The following is a 24,546-nucleotide window of genomic DNA, read 5'->3' on the forward strand; positions in this document are numbered from 1 at the left end:
AAAGCATTGAATAAATGGTCTTTCTGCCACACGCTTTTACACAAAATGTTTATTTTTCTACATTCTACATATGCACTCCTATTCAGTTCCACAACCGCTCATACGGTGGCACATCATGGTCTCTGAAAGTATTTTTCATTCAATTATTTAATCGTAGCTTCTTCGAACTCGCCCGCTCATTCACACTAATTACACTTATGAATTTTTTAATAGAAAAAAATCAGCCATTTTACGTAGAAAATATTGTTCATAACCTTTTGAGTTCTAGGACGCCTCTTTCACCTGGTGAGAGTTGGATTGCTGTTTTAGCTGAACAGATTGGCATGTAATCCCAAGTAATCACTGCTTACTGACTGTCCCCTGAGCACACTAAGGGATTTTCCTGCACTCTTAGGAGCCCTGATCAGTGGTTCCAAGGCTAGAGTAGATTGAGGTACCACGCTAATGGATGTGGCCAATACACACAAAACGTTGTATAAAGCCAACAACGTTACCACAACTACCCAAATTATATACAAAAAAGTATGCTATCTTAGACGTCAAAGATGGTGTAATTTTTTCTCTTAACCGTTCCCGTAGCTGCGGTAAAGTTGGCAGTAGCCCTAAGCAATGACATCCCACCATAGGCAAACACCATTTTGGGGAAAAAACAGCATAGGTATTGGTTTTTAAAAAGAAAAATCTGTATAAAACTACTTTTTGTTTAACAACTTAAAAAATGAGATACAATTAGCACTGCCTTGGAGCTGGCTTTATTATGTCAAATCATGGTGAGGACCATATTTTTCTCACTCATCCACATTTCCTCTCAGTTCAACTATTTGTATATTGTTTTTGTGGCTCCAGCTTGGATTTATTTCTAAATCTCCCGATGGTACAGGTGAGGGCAAAGTTATGTTTAGAAGAATTTCATCTTGCGAAGTCCCAAGTAAATGTGCCCTTCTGACTAAAATCTTTCATGAGCAACACCTTGCTCCCACGCCAGTTCATGCCTGCATACCACCTGCAACGGAAGGGTTAACTGGTAGGCAAATCTCAGGCTGAGGCAAATCTGTACCTAAACAGATTTACATAATTCTAAAACGATCCCAGTGAAAAGTCTCAAAACGTGCACACTTTAAATGGAGTGAATGAATTTCAAATGTGCCCGTCTGAAAAGAACCAACCTGCACATGTGTCTTCCTGTAGCCTTTCTTGGTGAAGGCAAAGTCTTTGCACATACCGCACATCACCAGACAGTTGGAGGGTCTACCTATTGCACAATGCTACACAGAACTATCTGACTCGTGGGCAGGATTTTTTCTGATCCATAACTTGGTTATGAGAGTTTATTCTTGGAGAGGGAGCAGATTCTCACCCTGGCATCCCACCATATTGCATAGCCTTACTAACACTTGCTGCTTCCAGTTCGACCGCCTCCTTTTTAGGTCTCGCCTATAAGAAAGTGCAAGCTGTCCAGTTGGAAAAGAGCTATTGTGGGCTAACAGAACTTACAGTGCGCTTTTAGCCAACCTTTTGCTTACGATTGATGGATTTATTGTCGCTCTAGCTTGCTTGCTTCTTATTTGATGCCTTTCCTTGTCAATCTTCTGTTTGTCTGTCCCCTGGAGCATATCTCCTTCTTTACTATTCTTTGGCTTTGCTGACTAGTATTCTTCCACTGCTCAATTTAAGGGAACTACTTTTTTCTTCTTGTTTGCGCATTCCAAGAGACTGCTTGTGTGTTTGTAAGCTCCTTTCACCATGCTCTTTTCCCCTCGTTGAATTCCAGCCCCCCTCCCCCATTACCGTCTGTGCTTTTCTGCTGTTGCCAAACCCCTCTGCCGCTGCGTTGCTCCCCCCATGTGCTTCTCTGCCCACCCCCTTGATGCTATCGCTGTTATATACTGCATGTCGGCCTCTTCCCCAGCTTCATTTTTTATTAGGTCTCGCCTGACCCAGCGCACGCGCTGGTCTGGCGAGACTTATTGAGAGGGCTCCAAAAAGTGATACCAGGCCAGCCTAGAGCTACAGTGCATGTGCGCGGGCGCCGCGCTTTACCGCGATTTACTTTCACGGCCGCTTTGATGTTTGATCGCTTTCGCGGCCGCACGGCCGCTTGTCATAGCCAATAGATCTCGCTTTTGGGACCTTATAAGTATTTAGTTATGCAACTGTTGCATGGCTAAACACTTGTAAGGTCCCAAAGGCGAGACCTATTGGCTATACCAATGCTTGTTTAAACCTTCCTGCCTGCTTTCCCCCACTCCTCTGATGGCGCATATATATATATATATATATATATATATATATATCCCCGCTAATAGTTGAATCTTAGTGGCATGCAACATACTTATCTTTTGCTCATCTATGGCTACAATTCAAACGGCGACACCTCGTTATTAGGGGGGTTGCCCGTAACTATTGCCTGTATAGATGCAGGTGGTCCTTTACCTCTTTGTTTTGTTACATTATTTTTATGTACATATGCTTATGCTAGCGCCGCCACCTCTTAGCGCTATTTGGTGTCTCAGTGGGTAAGGAGAAGGATTATTGCTGGGGAGTTGGCTTACTGGGTGGCCAACCTGTGTCTGCCTGTTTCTCTGACAGTGTTTTATAACTGATAGCCTTGTGCGTGGCTCCTTGCTCCCCCTGCTTGTCTGTGTCCTCCTAATATGACTATGCATGCTTGGACTCCTGTATCTGCGGAGTGTTCTCTTCTGATGGATGTTCCCGCATGGGGTCCAGGCTTGCAGAGTTCTACAGGCCTCCTTGGGTAGGCTGAGTCACGGTACCCACGCCCATGCCATCGGATCTTCCTGGAAGTCATGTGGGTCCTTCGTGGCGCTTTGTTACCCAGCCTGTTGCGACATCCTATGCTAGCTGATTTCTGGGAGTTACCGGTACCCTGGTTCCTACTTGTGGTGTGGAGATGGTGGTAAGTGGAGTTAGTGTCGGGATGGGGTGGGGGGAGGAAAGTTCCCTGATCCTGGCAGCTAGTAGGGAGCACTGAGCGCTCTCAAAGGTGGTTCTGCGGACGATTACATGAGCATGGATGCTTGGTACTACATCCTTTCATATCACGACCGAAATACTTCATCTTCATTAACTACACAACTAGCACACAGCTGTTTTTCTCTGTTCAAAGCACAGCCTCGGAAAACGTAGAGCTGGCAATTACCCAAGGGCGTGACTACACTCAACCAAAGAGGCAGTCTCTGACATGTCTGCACCAGATGCTTAAAAGTGACATAATCATATGATGACAGCTGAAAAAAAAGAGTTTAAACACTACCTTTTACAGAATTCAAACACTACCTTTTGGAGTGACTACTGCCACTAGCAACGACTAAAATAAACGACAGTTTTGAGAGTAGAAAACACATAACATAGGCAGGGAAGGTCGCTGAGTATTCTGGGACTACGAACATGCTTGTTTACCTTGATTGGTTTACATTTTGCCACTGAAATCCGAGTAACAACAATTAAAAAGACGTGCCATTCACATCTGCGTCGCTTTTTTTAAACAGTGAATTTAAAAGTTAACACGACCCTAGTCATAATACTGTTAACATGCCGGCCAGATCTGCAGAGGGTAACTCGTATATTTTCTGTACGTTTCGCAATAATGTCAGTCAAGTTATTTCAAGTAATAAAATGTTACTAATATGTTTGAATAGGATTCTAGAAACCTGCGCCTGAGAAAGAATACTGAAAGACAAGGTGTGATGTCATATTCTGCGAGACTGCCAAAGTTGTGTTTTGGCCGTGAAATCATCTATGGAACACTCATTTGGCAACATTAGAAGATACAAAATATAATCTCATTTCGCTGAGGCTGTAATTCCATTCTCCACTGATATCCCTTCCCCTCTTATGTTTACCAGCGACACAAAAAACCGAAACCCATCAACCACTAGCAAAGCAAATCGGTCTGGTCTGCGCAACCAGCCTGCTGGCTTTGTCAATGTTTTTTTTTTTTGTAATGGTATTATAAAACGTTGTCGGACCTGTCTGGCCCATGTCAATTAAAAAAAAAAATATATATATATATATATATATATATATATATATATATATAAAAAGTTACAATATTTGTTATTGTCTCAAAAAGCACACATTGCCAGAGTAGTCCCAGGCACTGAAGGGAGCTACGTTGTATGCACCACTTGTTCACAGTGAACTATGCCAGTGGCACAACAACACATCAATTTAAGTGGGCTGAGTTGAAAAAAAAAAATATATATAAATATCTATACATAGTGCCGCATAAATTATACAAAACGAAGTAGAGAACTCTGGGTACATTAGGAGGAGAGCAGCTCCTGTATGGAGCGCCCTACAACACCTGCGACATTCTGAATTTGCTTACCTCAAATGTCTGCTTTTCTATCAAAGTTTTTGAGCATAGGATTAAAAACTTTGATAGAGAAGCAGATGTTTGAGGTGAGGAAATTTAGAGTGCCGCTGGTGTTGTAGGGTGCTCTATACAGGAGCTGCTCTCCACCTAAACTCGAGAACTACCCAGTGTTCTCTGCTATATATATATATATATATATATATATATATATATATATATATATATATATATATATATATACATATACATACACACACATACATACATATACATTCCTACAACTCGTATCAGCAGTATGTTGTAGCCTCGGACCACCATACAGGTCACAGGAAGCCACTTTAACCAAACCAGCATCTCATGGAAACACAAGAAAGGGGTGACTGTTTACATTTATTTTAAAGAAACAGGCTTTATGTTTAAGCAGGAATTACGGGCTACTTTGATTGACTTCAGCCCTCTTCCTCGGGCTTCCTAGGATCGCTCTTCTTTGATTAACCCTATCAAGAGGTACGTACATTTGAAAAACTGTTGTGCCCAGCAGTTCTCGTATGTTTGCAAGTGGTATTTTAGTGATAAAGCTGGTATTTCCCGCGGTCAATAAGCGAACTAGGAATGCCAACCTTGGTTCCCTTTGGAACAAATACTAGAAAAAGAACTACTAGGAAGTACCCCTAAAGTACTTAGTACACAGTTATCTATCTTGTAACTCTCCTGGCCATCCTAAACGCAGACGTGCCTCCAGAGAAGCATCTCGGTACCTGATTGTGGGTCTTAGTCAGCTTCCCAAAAAGTGAGTGACTGTACATACCGATTGTTTTTAGCTGTGTATTCCAAAGTTTAGCTAGTGTAACAAAAAAAGGTGTTCCACCTGATCCAGATGGCCTCCAGCCGACAACTTCCACTATGCTGGCCTGAGAGATACTGAAGTCTTTGAAAGACTATAGCACATTCATTTTTCCTGCAAAAAGGAGACACCAGTGGTATGGAAGTATCTGTCTATGGCAATAAAAGTCTCTAGTCCATTGCATTCCAGGTAGGAAGTGCTTCTCGTCATACTGTCTTACAGACTGTGCTAATACCACCCCGATCCCAATATCAAATGAGGAAGTCACCTTCTGCGGTCCAATTTCCACCATAAGCCTAAAACTTGATTCTTTTAATTTTTTTTTTATTCTTTATAACGGAGGTGCAATAAAGAACATACCAAATGAACAGTCTGAAACAAATAATGTATAAATGACGTAGGAACAGATAATAAATAGTAAAATTCAAATATGAAGGCATGAAAAAACATAGCATCCATAGCTAATAATGAAAAAAAGAACTTTATCCTTCTGATTGAATCCTGGGATGCTACTATTCTCATCAATGACCATAAAGCGACCCCACAGCTCATAGAATAGTTTAGATCGCTCGGCCCTCTCCGCATACATCCTTTCTCTGCCCGACACTCAGCATTTTCCCAAACCAGTCTGCAAAGGATGGGACAATTTTAGACCCCCAATTTTGTAAAAGTATCGACTGGCCACTAGCATTGAGATAAATATTACCTTCTGATCCCTCTTCAATACCAATGGCATGCAGCAATAGCCCAAAATACCGAGTAAGGGGTTCTGACAAATCACGAGCTGCAGGTCATCTTCCAAAAATCGAAATATGCTGCTCCACAAATTGCCTAGTTTAGAACAGTGCCAGATTGCATGGAACCAACTTCCGGTATCTATTGCATCACATCTAAATCATTGGTTCAAATGTTCTTCGTATATTTTACTTCAAAATTGGAAAGTCCGGTAGATAAGCTATTTAGAAAAAAAACTGCATTTTACGACAATTTGGGCTCCTCAGTGTTTTGAAATTCTGTTAATTTATTACATGCCAAATATCCCTTTCTTCTTAGCCCATTTAGCAGTGATACGGCTATAGATACCCACTTTATCCACATAATATTAGACATCTATACCAGTCCCCAACCACCTTCTTCTGATGAATACTAATTGAACGTTCTGTTAACTCCCTCTTTTCAGCCAGGTTTGGGATCCATATGTTGCAAATGGCCATGAATTACACTATACGACCACTGGAGCAAGCTTTTTGCTGACAATGGAAGCTTCTAGTTACTCCCAAGTTTTCCATTTATCACAAACTTTGATATTGTCTTGTTTAACAAGTAGCTTTTGGCAGTGGCTACAACCATTATTGTCCCAATCCCCCAATCAATATAGCTGATAATAGACTCTGAATCTGTGTACGGGAAATTATATATGTGGCTCAATGATTAGAGCGGCAGACCCTGATGCAGAGGTCTAGCCCGGGACCAGGGTTCAATTCCCCGCCTCGGCGGGTCTTGGGCTCAAAAATTCCACGGACCTGATAATTCTCGCCTCGGTGCCTATTCCAATCATGGAGTCCCACTCTGCAACTCTGGGCAATAGCTTGCTTAATCTCCACAACGGCCCCCACAACGCTAAGGATGCCTGGCCTCCACCTTGGGGGTGCCCAGGAGTGGACGCCTCACAGGGAAAGCCAGGATGGGTTCCACAGCGGTATTCGTACAAGCGCCTTGAGACCCTTGCGGGTGAGTAGTGCGCTATACAAGTATCAAATTTACATTTTATATTTACATATATATTTTTTTAATTGCGCTTTACTTCTTAAAAACCATTTGAGAATCTTATATCTAACTTTTTTAGGAAATTTGGACAAGTGGAAGGGGTCACAAAGAAGTTCTCTGAAGTCCTTTTATCCACAAGTTCATTATGCAGATGGTAAAACAATGAACAAGATTTTGTAAATCTAAAAGCGAACTGTGCAAAATTAGCAAAACAATATGATCTCAAGTTAGGAAGGGCTAGCTCCCGTTGGTACACATTCCTGTATAAAAATTCTAAGGATATTTTCGGGCTATCTCTAGTCCATAAAAATCATAGAGTCTGCTTTTTTTTGTAATCAAAAGTACAAAATGCAGAGATTGACGGCAAACAAAACGTAAAATAACAGGAGAACTACCATCTTTTTAAGAGCAACCTGCCCCAAAGGCGTAAGAGGTAGTAGTATCCACTTGTTTAATAAAGCTTTTACTTTATGCAGAAGTGGCTTATTATTCATGTTGTACAACCCACCTAAATCTTCTGGTACAAAAACGCACAAATAGCATTTTGGACCGGTATGTGCACAAGCCCTAAACTCGAGCAACAATTTCTCCCTTAGGCAGTTACAAAGAATAATCTCAGTCTTGCCTTTATTAATTTTACATCCCCCTAAAATGTTAAAAGCCAGGAAGATCTCGAACACCCTCTCTTGTACTGAACTCTCGGTGCCAATAATAACATTAGGTCATCCACATATAATTTGATTTTGAACATTTGGGGCTTCACACTTGATTCCAACATGTCAATAATGACAGGGTCAGCTCAGTTGCGGAGGTACAGAACTCTCCAGTGTAACTTGTTAGATGCTTCTAGAGGGAGGAGTTGCTAATGCCTGGCTCTGTAATGAAAATGTACTCTTATAAGAGGCCAAGAGAAAGCTTGACGAAGTCCTGAATGTAGTGTTAACTAATTTCTGGAACAAGCCTGAGACCCTTAACGCTTTTGCATTGAGAACACTATGCAGCTGGTGTGTCTTTCTGCTGATAGCTTGGCCTTGTATACTTTTACAGGAGAATCACATGCATCGTCCATACAATAACTTTCTCACTTGGCTCTTTGAAAAGATGCCTTGGAATGCTGTTCTTTAAAGACTTTGTCAGGTTTCAGTTGGCCTGCAGTACGAAGTATCTGCGGAACAAAACTGGATTTTGCGAGCACTCACTCAGACTAGGAAAAACAGAATAGTATTTGTTGTTTATTTATTGGCGGTACATATAAAGAGCCCTTGTTCAGAGAATTCCTACATATAGATGAGTCAACCCCTCCTTGATCCACTATCTCACCATAGAGATGTAAAATGACGTGCAGCTCAACTCAAGAAAACCAGCTATATTCTTGTGAGCTGGTTAAATCACGTACAAGACGCACACTATACTCTATTCTGCTTGAGTAACATACACCTATCCAACAACTTCGAACCATGCTGCTTGATAAGAAGAGCACAATATCGACGCATTCTTTTTTTCCCTTAGTTGACAAACATCGCCTTGGTAGAAACCAGCGTGCTCCTACCTCCAGAAGATCAAGAGCAGCCCAAGAACAAACTCTGGTTTAAGGATCCAGTACACCGGTTCAACCAAAGTATCTGCAAGATGGAAACTGCAGGCTAAATTACACATTCTACTGCATTCCAATGCCACAAGGGTACCATGTCTATAGAAAGGAGCACCTGAAGGTTGGTTTCGATCAATTTATCTAATTTATTACTCTTTCCAAAACATAACTTCTGAGGATCCATAATTTTACTGGCAGAATTTGAAAACGCCTTGCTATTCGATTGGGGAGAAGCCTATTCAAGCCAGCAGTAGACATAAAGGAGGACTTTAGCGACTTCTTATCCACCTATCCCTGACCTCGGTGTGGATAAGGTGGAAGCAGTATTCCCGCCAGGGTTCCCTTTCACTTTATGAATGGATCCTGCTTTCGCTGGGCTTCCCAGCACCACTGCCATGATTTTGAGGGGAATAATATGTCATTCATGCTGCTACATCCCAGTGGGTAACAGAAAACCATGGCTCCTAAAGCTTGTTTGTAATCTGTAGCGCACTCCAGTTTATAACTATAACCAAACGCAAACCTGCTTTGAGCATTCCAAACTGTCTTAGCGCCTGTGCAACATGTGCCTCCTTAAACTGCGCCTGCTTTAGGCTGGCACAACTCTTTCGGACATCTAGCCCTACATTTTAATAGAGTAATGGTTTGTTTTTAATATATATTGTTCAGCCCCCTTTAAGCAAGCTTGTTGTCCTCCAGTTCAATTATTTTAACACATTTATTACAACACAAGACGTTTAGCCAGACTGTAAGCATGTAAATAAAACCTAAATCTTCCCAGGGTCTAGTATATTTCTAAAGATGGTGTGTGGCAAGTGCACAGTCCTGTTAACTGTTTTATTTGTACAGCATCAAGCAAGCATCGCTTTAGCCAGGCCTCGAAGCATTACATGGACATTACTCTTTGCGAAACAGCCCACTCACTACGTGTTTTAGGTCTAGGGGCGGGCGAGGGCTATCCTTCTGCGTTACTATGCTGCAAACACAACTGAGGCGGACTATTTATTTAAAGGATTAGAAGGGGCTTGACACACAAAGGAGTGTTTCAGACCACTCTCCAGATAACAAGATAAGTAAAACCGTGATTTGATTTGCTAGATAAATAGATTGAATGGTAGTGCATGAGAAGAGCGCTCTAAATACCTTGTCTTTTAAATATCAAGGAAGGTTGTACTTGCAGTACAGCGGTTGGTTAGACTGTTTTCCAGTTCCTTTTTTGAGTATTCAGAAAAACAAGTGAATGCAAGGATTGGCTGTTGCCCATAATTGTGAGTGTTGGCCTATGTACAGCAACTTTGAGTTTTGGGCAGAGCAATATCCAAATCCTCCAAGAGCTGAAGAAATAATATTTCCCACTGTTGGGATTTTTTAGAGGAGATTCACATCATTTTGATGCTGTGCGTAAGTTATTCCCGTGTGTCGAGAGTTTAAGTGAAAGGTTGTTCTGAGGAGACCTTTGCATTTAAAACATATAGGAGGCCTGCTATAAAGCGAGGTAAACGCAAGAAAAATAATAACCAAAAGAGAACAAGAGAAGTGAAAAAAACGCGCAGTTTGGGATATTCGTAGAAATGCATACAGGAAACTATCAGAGGGCAGGTGTTTTTTTAATACATGAGTACCAGTGGATGAGAGGCAGCAAAAGCATACGGATCATCACAGGAAACCGGAAATATGGATATGTTTTGAAATAGCAGCTCACTGTCGTTTATTTGAAACTATCACTTATTTTGATGTGTGAAGAGCCTCTTGGCTTGCTTTGTTACCATTGTCTTGTTTTTATGTTTTTTTGTTGAAAGGCATGCTGCAGTAAGTAACTTGTGATTTCATTTCAGGTCCATCTCATTTTTGGTCCAAACCGTAGGCTTTTCCCCGCCCTCTCTTTGTCCAAAAATACACCATCATGCATTGTATTATGGCAAATGCAGATTAATAAATGGCTTGCTTGCATTTTGAACATTCTTTTTGAGCCCAATTCAATATACACACCATAAAAAGGCTTATAAAATGAAGCGTATAATTAAACTTCGCAGCTGTAAGCAACCGCTGCGCATTCGTATTGCAGGCAAAACGTTGTGGGGAAGAGAGTCGCAACTACAGAACCAGACAGGAGTCCCGGCGTCTGCTCATCATCCTGCGATTCTGGGCATAATCACGTAACCTCCCCGGACATTAAAAAAAACCGACCTTAGCTAATGTACTTTGAAGCTCATGTAAAGCGCTCCAGTAGTTTGCTTTTCATAAAACTGCATAATAACGGTGTGGGTTTGAGAATCCAGAGAGGTAGACAGTAGGTAATTCTTCGTATGCACCCTGCAGCTTTAAGAACAAAGCGATGACATCACCCGACTACAACTCCCAGCAGGCCATGAACTCCCTGCGCCACCAGGCTCAGCAACGGCTGACATCAGTACAGAGAGCGGCTTCTGATAGGCGAAAAGTGTGGAGGTGCTTCAGTTTACAGGACCAATGGGAAGCGCGGGGTTTGTCTCCATGTGGAAGCCATGTGTTTCCTCAGCAGGCAGACGAGGCGGAGGAAAAGATGGGGGCTGGGCTGCAGCAGCTGGCGGGGAGAGGAGAGAGGAGCGCGCACCTGAGCTGCGGCTGGTACCCACCCTGGACCACAAGGACGAGCTGCCGCAGGCTCAGATACCCACGATGGGACGCGGGAAAGAAGGGCACGGTCACCCGTTTCTCATTGAGGAGTAATGTTTCCAGGCCAAGCTGCTCACCCAGAATCCTTTTCTTCGCTCCATCGCATTACCGCTACACGATTCAGCGTAAAAATCTTTATTACATCCGTCTATCAAATGTATTAGTATTGGCAACTAACGATTGTATTAGTATTGGCAGCTGAGACGTGCGTGTAGTATAAACGCTGAAGGGTGAAATAACAGCGTGCGCGATAAGCCTTTAAGTCGGTAAAGTATCTCAGTGGGTTAAGTTCTCATTGCAGAGATCTGCGTGACGTGCAATTCGCAAGTTTTCATTCCTTGCAAAGGTGACTAACTGCAAAAATAAATCCCTGACCAGGAATATGGCCGCATCGACGTGCAGAGAAAATAGGCCGTGCAGAGAAAATAGGCCGGACGTGCGTTTAGATAGGGCGTATTTTGCCAGCAAGATTTCAGTCCAATTTAGAGGAAGTTCTCTGGGTGGTGATAAGGCTTTCCCCCTTACCGAATGTTTTGCTTTTATGCAACCTCAATGTAAAGGCCTTGTCTGAAATTTCTGGATGTATGTAGTTGACTTTGAGTAAAGAAGGGCCATGTAAAGTATGATGAGTCCTATTTTAATGATTTGGTCATTATTTACACCTGCTCCAGCGGCATCTCGGTCTTTTTATTAATTGTTGCACAGATACTTCTAAAGCTGTTATTCTGCTCGCCCTGCATATGCCCACGGCAGTTTCTCAAACAACACGATTTTCTTGTTTTTAGTGGCTGAAATATTTGTTTTACTGTTCTTGTTTCTCCTTGAAATTGTGTCATTTTTTATTCTGTTTTCAGTAAAAGACAACTGTCTAAATAAGGATAAACGTGAAATTAAATAATAAACAAGTGCCCCTAAGCGGCATATTAATTTGCTTTGGGTATTTGGGAAGTAGCTCGTGGCTAGCTCCAAGGATAAGCTGGAGGCTTTAAGAAAAACCTTCACAGCATCTCAATCATAAGGTTCTACACGGAACTGCATTGTGTTTCTGTGAAATCCTATTACAGAAACCAGGATGTGATGAGGGACCATAAGGATGGGCGAGGGGTCAAAATACACGTACATTAATTACACTGTACATTTGTCAATTACAATGATTTCAATTCGAGAGCACTTCTCTGCCTGCTTGTACTGCTATACAACTGAAGTAAAATAAATATGCCGTGTGTATCCCAAAAGCATGGTGTTACATACGTCTTACAATGATTATTGAAATGTGGCGCGTAAAGAAAGACATCCACGTTATCTGCTATTTACATGTTTAATCAGATCTTTTGGAAATCTGGTGTGGGAGCTACCATTCAATCTTTAAGTATGCAGGTGTGGGTGCTCCAATTAAATCTGTTAGAATGCAGGTGTTTGGGCTATATTGACCTGGTGTCCATGACTTGCTTGGTTGCATTCAGGTTGTTCGATTACATTTGCAGTGGTTAATCTGTCATGTACTGTCCAAAAAAAACGGTAACACACATCTCCTATTTCTCCTTGTTTCTTTCTCTCAGTTACTCTTGGCACTAGTACCTGGTAGTAAGCCAATGCTTTCTCACTCCTCGCAGATATTGATCAGAGTACCCCATGTATGTGAGTTTTGACACCTCGAACTGAGGGGCTTAAATACGAGGTGGTTTTGCGTCCCTCTTGCATGATGCAAGGTGGTGGTAGAGCGACAAGCTTTAAGTCCGGTTTATTAATCCATTCAAGAACACTTTGCGTGGTCCTTAGTGGCTACATAAATCTAGAGCAGCACGGAGCACAAATTGCTGCATTGCCTTACTCTGCCCTGATAAGCCTTTCCATGGGTGTTGCGTGGGTGTTCCCACGCAACTCCCATGGTTTTATACTCATTCCCAGAATTACCAAAACTGGTGGGCCTGGTAATGTGCCAAAAAGTACGCCTTCCCAAGAGAGGCCTAACAAGGAGAAATGTCTTTATTTTTCCTCATTACTTCCTCTTTCTGTGTGTTTTGCTTCTGCAGCACACATTGAGGAAACTGCTTCTCTGGATTGTTTTTAACAATCCGACATGCAATGCAGGCATCCTTACACCATGGTACAAGGGTGCCTGCGTTGACACTAGGCTGCCAAAAGTTTAGCAGTGCAGGGAAAAGGCAGGAATCACCGAATTGCAAAATACAGCGCATTATTGCCCATTTCCTGTCATGCAGCGCAGCAAAGTGACTTGCTGGGCTGCACTGCATGACAACTTCGTAAATAGGCCCGAGTGTTTATTGCTTCTTCTTCACATGCATCTCAAAAGTATGAATGTCTCAATTAGCTACTAACAGGATGGACTTTTCTCTATCACTCCTGCTATTTTCCTAGTGGGCTGCAACCTAGGGGGTTGCATTCAGAGCAGGATGGGCCGCCATGGCCCAAAAACAAAACGCCCCATAACTCGTACTATTCACGGACTCCTGCAGTGATGTGCTACTTTCACCTTTTTTACCATTGCTAGTTTTGATTTCCATTCCGAGCCTGAAGCCCTCGGTACTACCTGCAGATACTTCACCCTTGCTAATACTCTCAGGTACCGTGTCCCCCAGGTAACCATGCTGCGTTATCATGGGCTATAAATATTTAATCTCTCTCTGTTTTCCCTCTCCTCACATTTGGAGAAAGGCCAAAAAACAGTATTGCACTGTGTATAAAATAGGGTAATTGCCAAGCGTGCATTGTAAATATTAAGAGCATAATTCCTTAATCTGGCACGTGCTACTGTAGAACAGCACGTCTAGGTCGCTAGCAAGTCACAGGTCGTCAGACAGTAATCTACACGTTATTCAAAGCACACCGCTAAACGTGGCACGTAAAGGCACGGCTCATGGGCATTAGAAGTCCACTCCGTGTAAGCCTCCTTGGAACGTTAAACATACAGTGCCAAGCCTTGTGTATTTTAAACAGAAACTGCAGCAAACACACGAGCAGTACGTGGCGTCCCCTGTTATAAATAAACCCATTTTGCAGTGGAAGGCCTGCAGCGGCGTGCCCCGCGCAGCACTATCTGCTATGCCACGGAAAGCGTAAAACAATCCACGGGGCTTGTGTTGACCCCGGAATACCAAGGGCTGGGAAAGCACTGCTTGGGGAGTAGCAGGTTGATTATCCATACACCGGCTCGCGCTGCAGCCTCCCCTCTCCGCCCAGTGCATACAATGAACCGGGGCATCAATAAAGGCAGGTCTGTCTGGGCACAAAGACCCCGTGGCTACAACTGCCATGTGTGCCTCCCCCCTTCGCCAACACGCACACTCCTTCCATGCCTACGTGACCGACATGCAGAAGCAGCACCCCTGGTTACCGAACAAGGAAGCACCCTTGAGTAACCGGCTCATATCTGAGTCAGAGGGAAATAAAATAATATACGTATAAAAACAGAACTACATTTGTTGTGCAAAACCTCCCTGTACAGATAGAGAGCCCTCGCTCTGAAAAACAACTGCCAGGATCTTTTTCTAAAAATACTTCGCTAGATTAGTTAAAAGGCTTTAGCTAACACGAGACAGGGATCAGTGTGTGCAGGGAAGGCGGGGAGAGGGGGTGGGAAGCAGCAGTCTCATGGAACCTCCTATCGTTTTCCCCTAATTCTATTTTACTTGTATTTTTTCATTTGAAAAGTCTCGATGTTAATTGTACTCTCCCTTTAATACAGCGTGAAACGTAATTTGTGTACTGCTGGCGCTATACTTTTTTTTATTAAATAAATGAAATGCGTGTTTAAATCAGCTTAATTGTAAGTGTTCAAATTCTTGTTCCCCGGTGGAAAGGAAAATGATCGCTGCCTCGCCGGCTTCTCCGAGATCTTTTTTTTCCTCCCTCAGCAGCTTGTAAACGATTCCCCATGTACAGTCAGCAGAAAACTGGGACAAAACAAGTCGGTGCAGCGGGAAGAAGGTTGGGTTTATGTTTTTTTTGTGCTGCAGAAAATGAAGTCCCCTGTTGGTGGGTCCCTCCCTTGTCTGGCTGGTGTTTGTCAGGGAGATGCTGTAATTCCCAACTGCCTGCCTGGAACCCTGCCCTCCCACACAAGTCTTATTTTCGAACTGGCATTTTTATTGTTTTATGTTCCATCAAAAACAATTACTCGCCTTCATTTTAAAAAAAAAGAGAAAACTACTTCACCCCTTTTGTTTTGGGTGCCCCTTTCTCAAACAACTGAAACAGCTCAATGCGTTCTTTGTGAGTGGTGCACACGCAGCCGTGCACGTTGTCATGTAAGGAGTCTAAATCCGCAGACCTAGTTTCTGAAAATGTTTGTCCATTGCGGGGCACCCTGCCTCGGTGGTTATAAGTCTAGTCTGCCGCAAGAAGTGGGCTTTCTGTACAATCATATTCAGCCTCATCTGCATTTGTTGCCACAGAGAGAGCTTTGTTCTCTGATCAGCCTGGCATTTCTGAGTACGCACATACACTCGGCGCAGATATCAATCAAGTTGTTTCTCTAACAAAACGCAGGCATTACAGTGTTTGTGCTCACTCGCTATACCCCCCTTGCTGAGTCTTGCCAGCTCTCGAACTACAGTACACTGGGGATTTACCCTTTGTTAACCAAGCCCGGCATGGTGGCATCACCAGCAAATATACTTTTGGGCATTACATGCTATATATCCGCCCAGGCTGCAGAGTGCACTTACTTTTGTTCTCCTTCTCCACCCTCTCCAGGTAGCTGGCTGCCTCCAGGATGACCTGCACATTCTGCAGGAAAGTGTTGATGCCCTGCATGGGGTCAGCGCTCATGGGGTCGGTGTTCAAGAGGTCACAGAAAGGGTTCCTAGGCATCTCCTGCTGCTGCTCCGGGAACGTGTCCATGGACTCCTCGTCCTCGCAGTCCAGCTCCTTCTTCGGTCGGCCCCTCTTGCCCATGTTTCGTGCTCGTCTGTGGAGTGGCAGGCGGTGGCAGGCTCCCAGACAGCCTGCAGCAGACTTTCTACTCCTGCTCCGTCTGTATGTTGTTGTCAGGGAGCTGAATGAAACACAGGACTGTCTGGGCTGTGAAAGGGTGTCCGGGCCAGTCCTAGCGCCGGCCGCTTCGTGCCACTACTCTGTTCCCCCATACAGAATGAACGCCCAGCTCTGTTGCCGCCCAAGCCCGCGTTTAACCGCCCCTTGTACACGCTGCAAGGCAAAGGTGAGGCGTGGGTGCCACGGGGGTCACCAAAGCTGAAAATGAGCTCGCTGCACTTGTTGCAGTGAGGAGCTCTATTTTATTTGTGCGCTTTACTGCAACGCCTGCACCGAAGTTTATTTTGACAAACTCTTCATTGCAACCGTAGAGGTGCCCCTCTAGAACCACTTCGTTTTATTTCCAGGCTTTCAGTGGAGTTTTGGTAGGTGTTTAGCAGAAAAATTATGCAATATCTGGCAAATTCCATAATTCTATTTTCAAAATGTCCTCTGAGTGCTCGTTGGTGACATTTGAGCGCGACTTGCATGCAACGAGTGTTATTAGTAATAGACGTGCCAACATTTTAGAAGAGAAAAGTCAGAGATTAAAAAAAAAAAATCGCGATAATGTATTTCTCTCATTGACTTCTACTGCGGCCTGAATCGGGTCTATTGTAATTAAGGCTCCCAGTTTCCGTTTTTACTGATTTTTACAGTTAAATACAGTCAGAAAACAATGTTCCTCCTGTCTGTATTTATTTTTAAATGTTGAAAAATACAGAAAATTGTGCTTCTTGTGAGTGACTCTCCATACTGTTCTTAATGTATTCCAGGCCAACAGCTGAACACACAAACCGCATGGGGAGGTAAAAAATGGGATGAGATGTCCTTAATTACAGGCATAGCTAAGTATAAATGTGTATATAATGCTAGTATTTACCTGTGGGTGTAGTTTTATTTTTGGCTGCCTAACTTGTTTGTTGTAACGCTTTTCGCCCTAAGTGGGATGGGTATTCCCAGACGTGGGACCCGTGCTCACTGCGCCACTGGAGTCAAGCTATCCTGGCTGATGACGGCTGATAGCCAGAAACCGGTCCTAGGATGCTTGATTCCGGTCCAGGGAAGACATGGTTTGGCAGTTCGGGCTGGACTGTTCCCATGAGGCACAGGGTCAAGACTGATTTGCAAATGGCCATGTCTAAACTGGGGTGGCGTAGTGGGCAAAAGAACGATGGATTTAACCCAGATCTCTTGACTGGGGGAGAATGTCTGCATTGTCAGCATTCCGTCCATCATTTGTTTGTTGTAACGCTTTTCGCCCTAAGTGGGATGGGTATTCCCAGACGTGGAACCCGTGCTCACTGCGCCACTGGAGTCAAGCTATCCTGGCTGATGAGGGCTGATAGCCAGAAACCGGTCCTAGGATGCTTGATTCCGGTCCAGGGAAGACATGGTTTGGCAGTTCGGGCTGGACTGTTCCCATGAGGCACAGGGTCAAGACTGATTTGCATATGGCCATGTCTAAACTGGGGTGGCGTAGTGGGCAAAAGAACGATGGATTTAACCCAGATCTCTTGACTGGGGGAGAATGTCTGCATTGTCAGCATTCCGTCCATCATTTGTTTGTTGTAACTTGTTAATTGTGACAGGCATCAAAGTAAAAGTGCAAGTTTATCCGTTAAATAAATGTGGGAATATACCATTATATGTTGTGTTTACCTCTTGTTGTCCTCGAGACTCTCCTCGCGCTGCCCTCCGCCGCGCGCCCTCGCCCAAGGTACCATGACGTTTCTCCGTTCTATACTAGAACCTTGGGCGAGGGTGTCAGTTGGAGGGACAGTTGAGGATTTTACCTGAGACTGTCAGACGCCTTTTGGTGTCAGGGCTTATCTGTAATAAATTACTTCTGAACTTACCTGCGCCCTGGCACCACTGCGGACCTGCGTGTGGGAGTGTGTCCTGCACACCTCTGATTTTGTCCGGATTTTCGCGGAACTTCAAGAGGGCGTCAAGTTTAGCCACGCTGTTGCCGCTCCAGTTCATGATTATTCACGGTGAGATCCATGCTGATTTGAATTTGTGGCGCTCTCCCGCTTGAACTTAAAATTTAATTCGAAGGCGTCACTAGTCTCTTTACTGTGCGTGAAGGTTTCGCTCTGCGCTCTGCTACTGATGGGACGTTGCCTTCACCATTTCCTGGCGGTTTCCCTCATTGCCACGACAGCGCTTCTCCTCAGGGATCCTTCGGCATTTGCGCACACACCGCGTCACTGGAACGCATTAGCGGCTATTTAAAATGGGGCTCGCACTTCTCAACTCAGCGGCCATTTTAGGAGTATTCTGCACGTGATTTACGTGCTTCAACTGCTGGTTCTTTCATACTACGGCAATGTGTCACAGTGATGCGCACACTTGAATTGATTTGTGAAGTGAACTTAAGGAATTAATGCGCACACTGCCTACCTTCAAGCTATTTAGCAGGAATCTTGTGTAGTTTCTTCCCTCAATAATTATTGTATGGTTTTCTTGATGAAGGAAAAACTTATAACAATCTATATAGTGCAACTATATGTTAATTACTAAAGATGTGAAGTTTTCCTCGTATTCCTGCACTATCATAACCACAGTCTACTCTTGAGTGATGCACACACTACTTCATGCATCTTTATAATAATTATTACAGTTTCTTTGCGCTTGTTTATTATTTTGCTTTGCTTTATTCCACCTTCCTCTCATCTGCGCACGTTCGCTACTTTTCTTTTCTTCTCTATCTTCATAATTCCTCTTTATTCTACTTATACACCTCATCTCATTATTTTTTATTTTCTTCTCTTCTTTCTTCCTTCTCTGTTTTTTTTTTCTCTTTCTTCCTTTCGTCCTTTCCATTCTCTTCATGGCTTCAGGCAACATTTGGAACCTTTCACCACCTCAACCCTTCATTCCTGCGCCAGGTGATTGGTCTCTGAAATGGGAAGATTGGCGAGAGTACTTCGAAAATTACACCTCCACTTTTGAAGAGGAAGGCGAAGAACTAACTCCAGAAAGGAAGAAGAAAATGTTGCTGCACTGCGTAGGAGCAAAGTCTATGAAAATTTAGACCGCATTAATAAAAAAAATAAGAGCTGAAGGGGATAACGACGTTTATGCTCATGCCATAGAGGATCTTACAAATTACTTCAAACCTACTGTTTGCGTATCAGTCCACAGATACAAGTTCGTCCATCGCAAACAGAATCCAGAAGAATCCATTGAAGATTTTGTCTCTGCACTTAAAAACTTAGCATTGTCCTGTAGATTTGGTGAACTTCATGATGAATTCATTTGTGACCAGATAATAATGTGATCTGCAAATCGTGAGATTCAAGAAAAACTGTGGGCTAAGAGTGAAGCTCCCCTCCAGGAAATCATTGACATGGTCAAAAGAACAGAACTAACGGGAAGATGCACCAAAGCCGTCCTTTCTGAAGAAAAACATCAACATTCAGAGGAAGATCAAACAATTGTAGCCAAGGTGAAACACTCTAGAAACACCGCTAAAACAGCTTCTCACGAGTCAAACACAAGGAAGGAGTCTTCATCTAAAGTCATGTTAACTGGGAACAGGAAATGTTTTAGATCTGGTAGCAGATTACATTTGGCAAACGACAAAAATTGCTCTGCCCTCAAACAGAAATGTACTAAATGTGGAATTATTGGTCACTTTGCCAAACAGTGTCATAGCAAGCAAAGAAAGAGCTCCAACGTAAAGGTGATTGTACCTGATGAATGTGATGAATTAGACTCCTCTGATGACGAACACATGAATCTTTTTGTGCTCCTTGTTGATGATGACGTTTTTAATGTGAAGGGCAAAAGTAAGAAACCAATCTGAGATATGAATATTGGTGGGGTGGATATTTCAATTGAAGCCTATTCGGGGTCACCCTATACGATTATTAACGGAAGTGTCGGGGAAGAAAAATTAATTCCAGTTTTAGGCCACAAGCTTGCCAGTCCTGACATTTCGCCCAAAACTTTCACAGGAGAGCCAATTGGTGTTTTGGGTTACAGAGAACTACCTTTCCTGTTCAAAGACAGACAAACAGTAAGCAAGTTATACGTTTCTGCCATTGGTCCTTCTGTAATGGGGTGGATGGACCAAGGTAAACTGGGTATACTCCTCGATCCTAACAGCCCGGATCCCGTTTTGTCTTTGCAATCGGAAGATGAATATAAGAAAATTACCAAGAAAAAATGTCAAAGTGTATTTTCTGGAAAAATAGGAAAGCTTAAAGGATTTCATCATAATTGCATAAATGCAGAAACCTCCCTTTCTCTATCAGAGATGAAGTTAAGTCTGAAATCATTAAACTACAAAAGAATGGTATTATTGAACCCGTGGAATCTGCAGAATGGGTAGCACCTTTAGTTTGCGCTAAAAAATCCAACGGCAAACTCCGTTTATGTGTAGACCTCAGAGATCTTAACAAAAATATCCTTATTGATCAATACCTCTTGCCTAGAATCAGAGAGATGTTATCTCGCACAAATGGAATAAAATGGTTTTCAACTGTCGACCTGACCGCAGTATACCATCAGGTTGCGTTACACCCTGACAGCAGAAGCCTAACTACATTTGTGACACCATTTGGGTGTTTTAGGTTTAAAAAGGTTCCTTTTGGACTAGCCTCTACTGCGGCTAAGTTTCAGTGACTCATGCATATACTATTTAAAGATGAACCCAACCTGTTGATTTTTCAGGATGACATTATGATCATGGGAGTCAGCATGGAGGAGCATGATGATAATCTAAATAGAGTTCTAAGAACTTTGGAAAAGTATGGTCTTACCGCTGACATTCAGAAGTGTAAATTTGCTGAGACCAGTGTCACCTATTTAGGACATGAAATTTGTGGTGAGGGCATCAAACCAAAAAAGAGAATTATTGTCAGCCATTAGAGACGCTCCTTCCCCAAAACATAAAGACTAAGTGAAAGCGTTTTTTGGGTTATCTGAATATTACACAAAATTTGTTCAAGACTTCTCTTCTAAAACCTATCCTCTTAGACAGCTTGTTAAACAAGGGTGCACATTCTTTTGGTCTGATGAGTGTGAGAAAGCTTTTAGGAACATAAAAGATGACATTTGCAGAGCCCCACCTTTGTAAGGTTTTAATCCCTCCCTACACTCCATCATTACTACTGATGCTAGCGGGAAGGGTTTGGGGGCTGTTTTGAGCCAGATTTACAGTTTAGGCATTGAAAGACTGTTGCCTTTGCCTCACACCCACAGAGGAAAGATACTCAATTATAGAGTGTGAGGCTTTGGCATGTGCATGGGGTTTAGAGCACTTTAGACAGTACAGATGGGGATTTAACATTACCCTGAGAAGTGACCACAAACCCCTGGTGAAAGTCCTTACCACTAAAGGTCTACATAGTGCCTCTCCCCGTCTTGCACGAATTTCTGTGAGAATGTTCTATCATAATTACAATGTACAATATGTTCCTGGGTCCAAGAATGTTGTAGCTGACTGCTTAAGTCGTTTACCCTTACCTGTCACCAATGATTCCGTTGGAGACATGGAGTCCTTCTGTGTTGCTAACATTCTGGACGAAATTTCTTGTATCTCACAGCATGATTGGTTATCAGCACAAGATAAAGACACTACTTTGTGCCAGGTTGGAAAGTATGTTGTTGAGGCCTGACCCATCAAAAGAGACTTACCCCACAATTTACGTACTTTCTGGGAATTGAGGCACGAATTATCGTTAGAAGGTGGCCTTATCCTCAGAAATTATAAAGTCATACCCCCCACTTCTCTCCGATCCAAATTGCTTGATATCTGCCATGAAGGGCATCTTGGTATCAGGAAAACTAAAAGCAGAGTTAAGAACTCACACTGGGGGAGGAGCCTAGCGCTTGACCAAGATGGCCGCGTGAGCTTAGAGCTCCCGAGACCCTCGCGCCCTCCGTCGACTATCCTGTCTCTAATCCTGATGGTATGCATGGCACCGTGTTGCTGAGTTGTCAGGGAGGCGATTGATGCTACCCGCGGTCGGATCGCCCATCGGGAACCGGACTTACGACTGGCGGAAGATTGCGGCCTAACTCCCGGGGATGCCAGGGGCTAGAGTTGGCAGGCTGCCCGACTCCTAGTTGATCAACAACGGCCTGGCGAGGTGTGAACTGTCGGACGGAGGTCCTCGCACTTTCACTTTCGATTTCGTTCCCTTTGTCTGCCCGGACACTGTAGAGCTCTGGGTGGCTTTATTACCCCAAGGACGCTCGGCGGGCTGCTCACTCCTTATCCCTCTCTCTGAGAGGGAACAGTCTTCACTGCACTGGACTGCCCGGAGTCCATTATGTCGGGCAAAGCAGAAGGGGATCGGCTGAAGACTAAGTCCACCAGGCGGGGAACGTATTCCCAAGTCAACAGTATGGACCGCTACGCCCTCCTGAAAGCATCGCCGAGTGGATCGAGCCAGGCGTCGGATGCCCAGAAGGAGGACTCGCCTGGGACACCGGAGCTCTCCCTACAGGATGTCATGGGCGCGCTCGACGGGATGCAGACCTCGATGGGGAAACAGTTCGAGGCCCTGGCGCATAAGGTGGATGCCATCCTGGTAGATGTCAATCTGATCCGCTCGGACCTGGGCAAGACGAACGAGCGCGTTAAGAACCTGGACCACAAGACCACGGAACCTCACTGATGATGTTGCGGATCTGCAGACCGAGGTTCGGAAGCTGAGGGCCGAGAGTGACCTCGCCGCCCGCCGGCTGGAGGACTTCGAGAGCCGGGCCAGGCGCAACAATGTGCGCGTCATCGGGGTCCCGGAGTCCTCGGATGAGGCTTCGGCGGACCTGCTTGTGGAGGATTTGGTCCTCAATCATCTGAAGCCTAAGGGCCTTGGAAAAATTTTTGCGGTGGAGAGGGCCCATAGGGTGACGGGCGGGCGGCCTAAGGCGGGTGCCCCACCGCGGCCGATTGTCGCCCGGCTCTTTTATTTTCGAGATCGGGACGCTATCCTGCAAGCTTCGAGGGTGACGGGCCCAGTCCCCTTCCAGAATGCGTCGGTGAATTTTTATCCGGACTTCACCCAGCAGGTGCAGAGACAGAGACAGAGCTTCCTGGGGGTGAAGCGGAGACTTCGGGAACTGGATCTGAAGTATGCCATGCTTTTCCCTGCCAGACTACGGGTGGTGCATGAAGATCGGACATTCTTTTTTGACTCTCCTGTTATGGCCGACGAATGGCTGGACGCTTTGCCCCGGCGACGGACGGGGGATGACACAGCCGAGCATGGAGACAGTGGCCGGGATGGACAGGGCTGAGATCTCCGAGCCGGCCTGACTTGATTTGACCATACTTGAAGATTCGAACAGAGTGCAGTAACTGTGGAGGGTTGCGGGAGGACGAGGGGTGCTCTTTTCCTCCCTTAGGGTACTTTTTGTAGATTTTTTGTTTTTGTAGGGCGACAGGCACACTGCAAGTTGGGGGGGCTTTGTAAGCTGCAGCAGGGGTGCAGGGTGGGGGGAGTTTTGGGGATTTTGAGTTTGTTGTTGGGGGGTTTATTTCTGCAAGGCATGATGATTATCCTCAGGGCTATTCCATGGTGGCTCCTCGGGTGTGGGGTGGGCCTCTTTCCGTTTGAGGATGGGGGGTAGGGGCTTAAGTGTTATAAGCTGGAATGTTAATGGTTTGGGGGATCGCATCAAGAGGGGGATTGTTTTGCAATTTTTGAAACGCTCAATGCCAGATGTTGTCCTGCTGCAGGAGACGCATCTCATAGGTAATATGTGCTATGCCTTGAATAGGAAGGGGTATAAATTCATTGCACACTCAGGATTCTCTTCTGGGTCCAGGGGTGCGGGCATCCTTGTTAGAGCATCGTTGCCTTTTGAGGTGGACTCCACCATTGTTGACGATAGGGGGAGGTTTGTGGCGGTGGCGGGGCGGTGGGAAGGAAGGACTTTGGTCTTGGTTTCGGTTTATGTCCCGCCGGCCCTGCAGGCCTCCACACTTGCTGAACTGGGCAGGGCTTTGCTGACTCTTCCGGGGGGAATGCTGGTAGTGGGAGGGGATTTCAACGCTGTGGGCTCCGGACTGTTGGATAGATACCCGCCCAGGGACACAGGGGGGGCTCAGAAATGGCTTCCAGACTTCCTGGATACGTTTGGTCTGATAGACTGCTGGAGGCTCCGGCACCCCACACAGAGTCAATACACGTTTCACTCCGGGGCGCATGGTAGCCTCTCCAGGATTGATTACCTGCTCACTCTGGCCGCACATGCCTCGTTGATATCCGAGACGAGGCACATGGCACGCGGTATCTCTGACCACTCGCCAGTGTGGATCCGGCTGGATCTAGGTCGGGAGGGGGGAGGAGGGAGGGTGGCCCCCATCAACCCATGGTATTTCCGAGACCCCAA

General features: G+C 44.6%; 1 protein-coding gene and 1 long non-coding RNA gene across 2 annotated transcripts in view; one reads left to right on the forward strand and one right to left on the reverse strand.

The window, feature by feature from the left end:
• MXI1 (MAX interactor 1, dimerization protein) overlaps positions 1–16,347 on the reverse strand; it is a 125,784-nt gene extending 109,437 nt beyond the window's left edge. Inside the window, exon 1 of the mRNA XM_085603435.1 lies at positions 15,885–16,347. Coding sequence (XP_085459561.1) covers positions 15,885–16,113 — 229 coding nt within the window. The 5' untranslated portion in view covers positions 16,114–16,347. The remainder of the gene's footprint in view (positions 1–15,884) is intronic.
• The window catches only part of LOC146867025 (uncharacterized), a 141,409-nt gene continuing 125,322 nt past the window's right edge, over positions 8,460–24,546 (forward strand). Inside the window, exon 1 of the long non-coding RNA XR_014961061.1 lies at positions 8,460–8,662. This is a non-coding gene — a long non-coding RNA (uncharacterized LOC146867025). The remainder of the gene's footprint in view (positions 8,663–24,546) is intronic.

The sequence above is a fragment of the Triturus cristatus genome, chromosome 1_2 (genome assembly GCF_964204655.1).
Source record: "Triturus cristatus chromosome 1_2, aTriCri1.1, whole genome shotgun sequence".
NCBI lineage: Eukaryota > Metazoa > Chordata > Amphibia > Caudata > Salamandridae > Triturus > Triturus cristatus.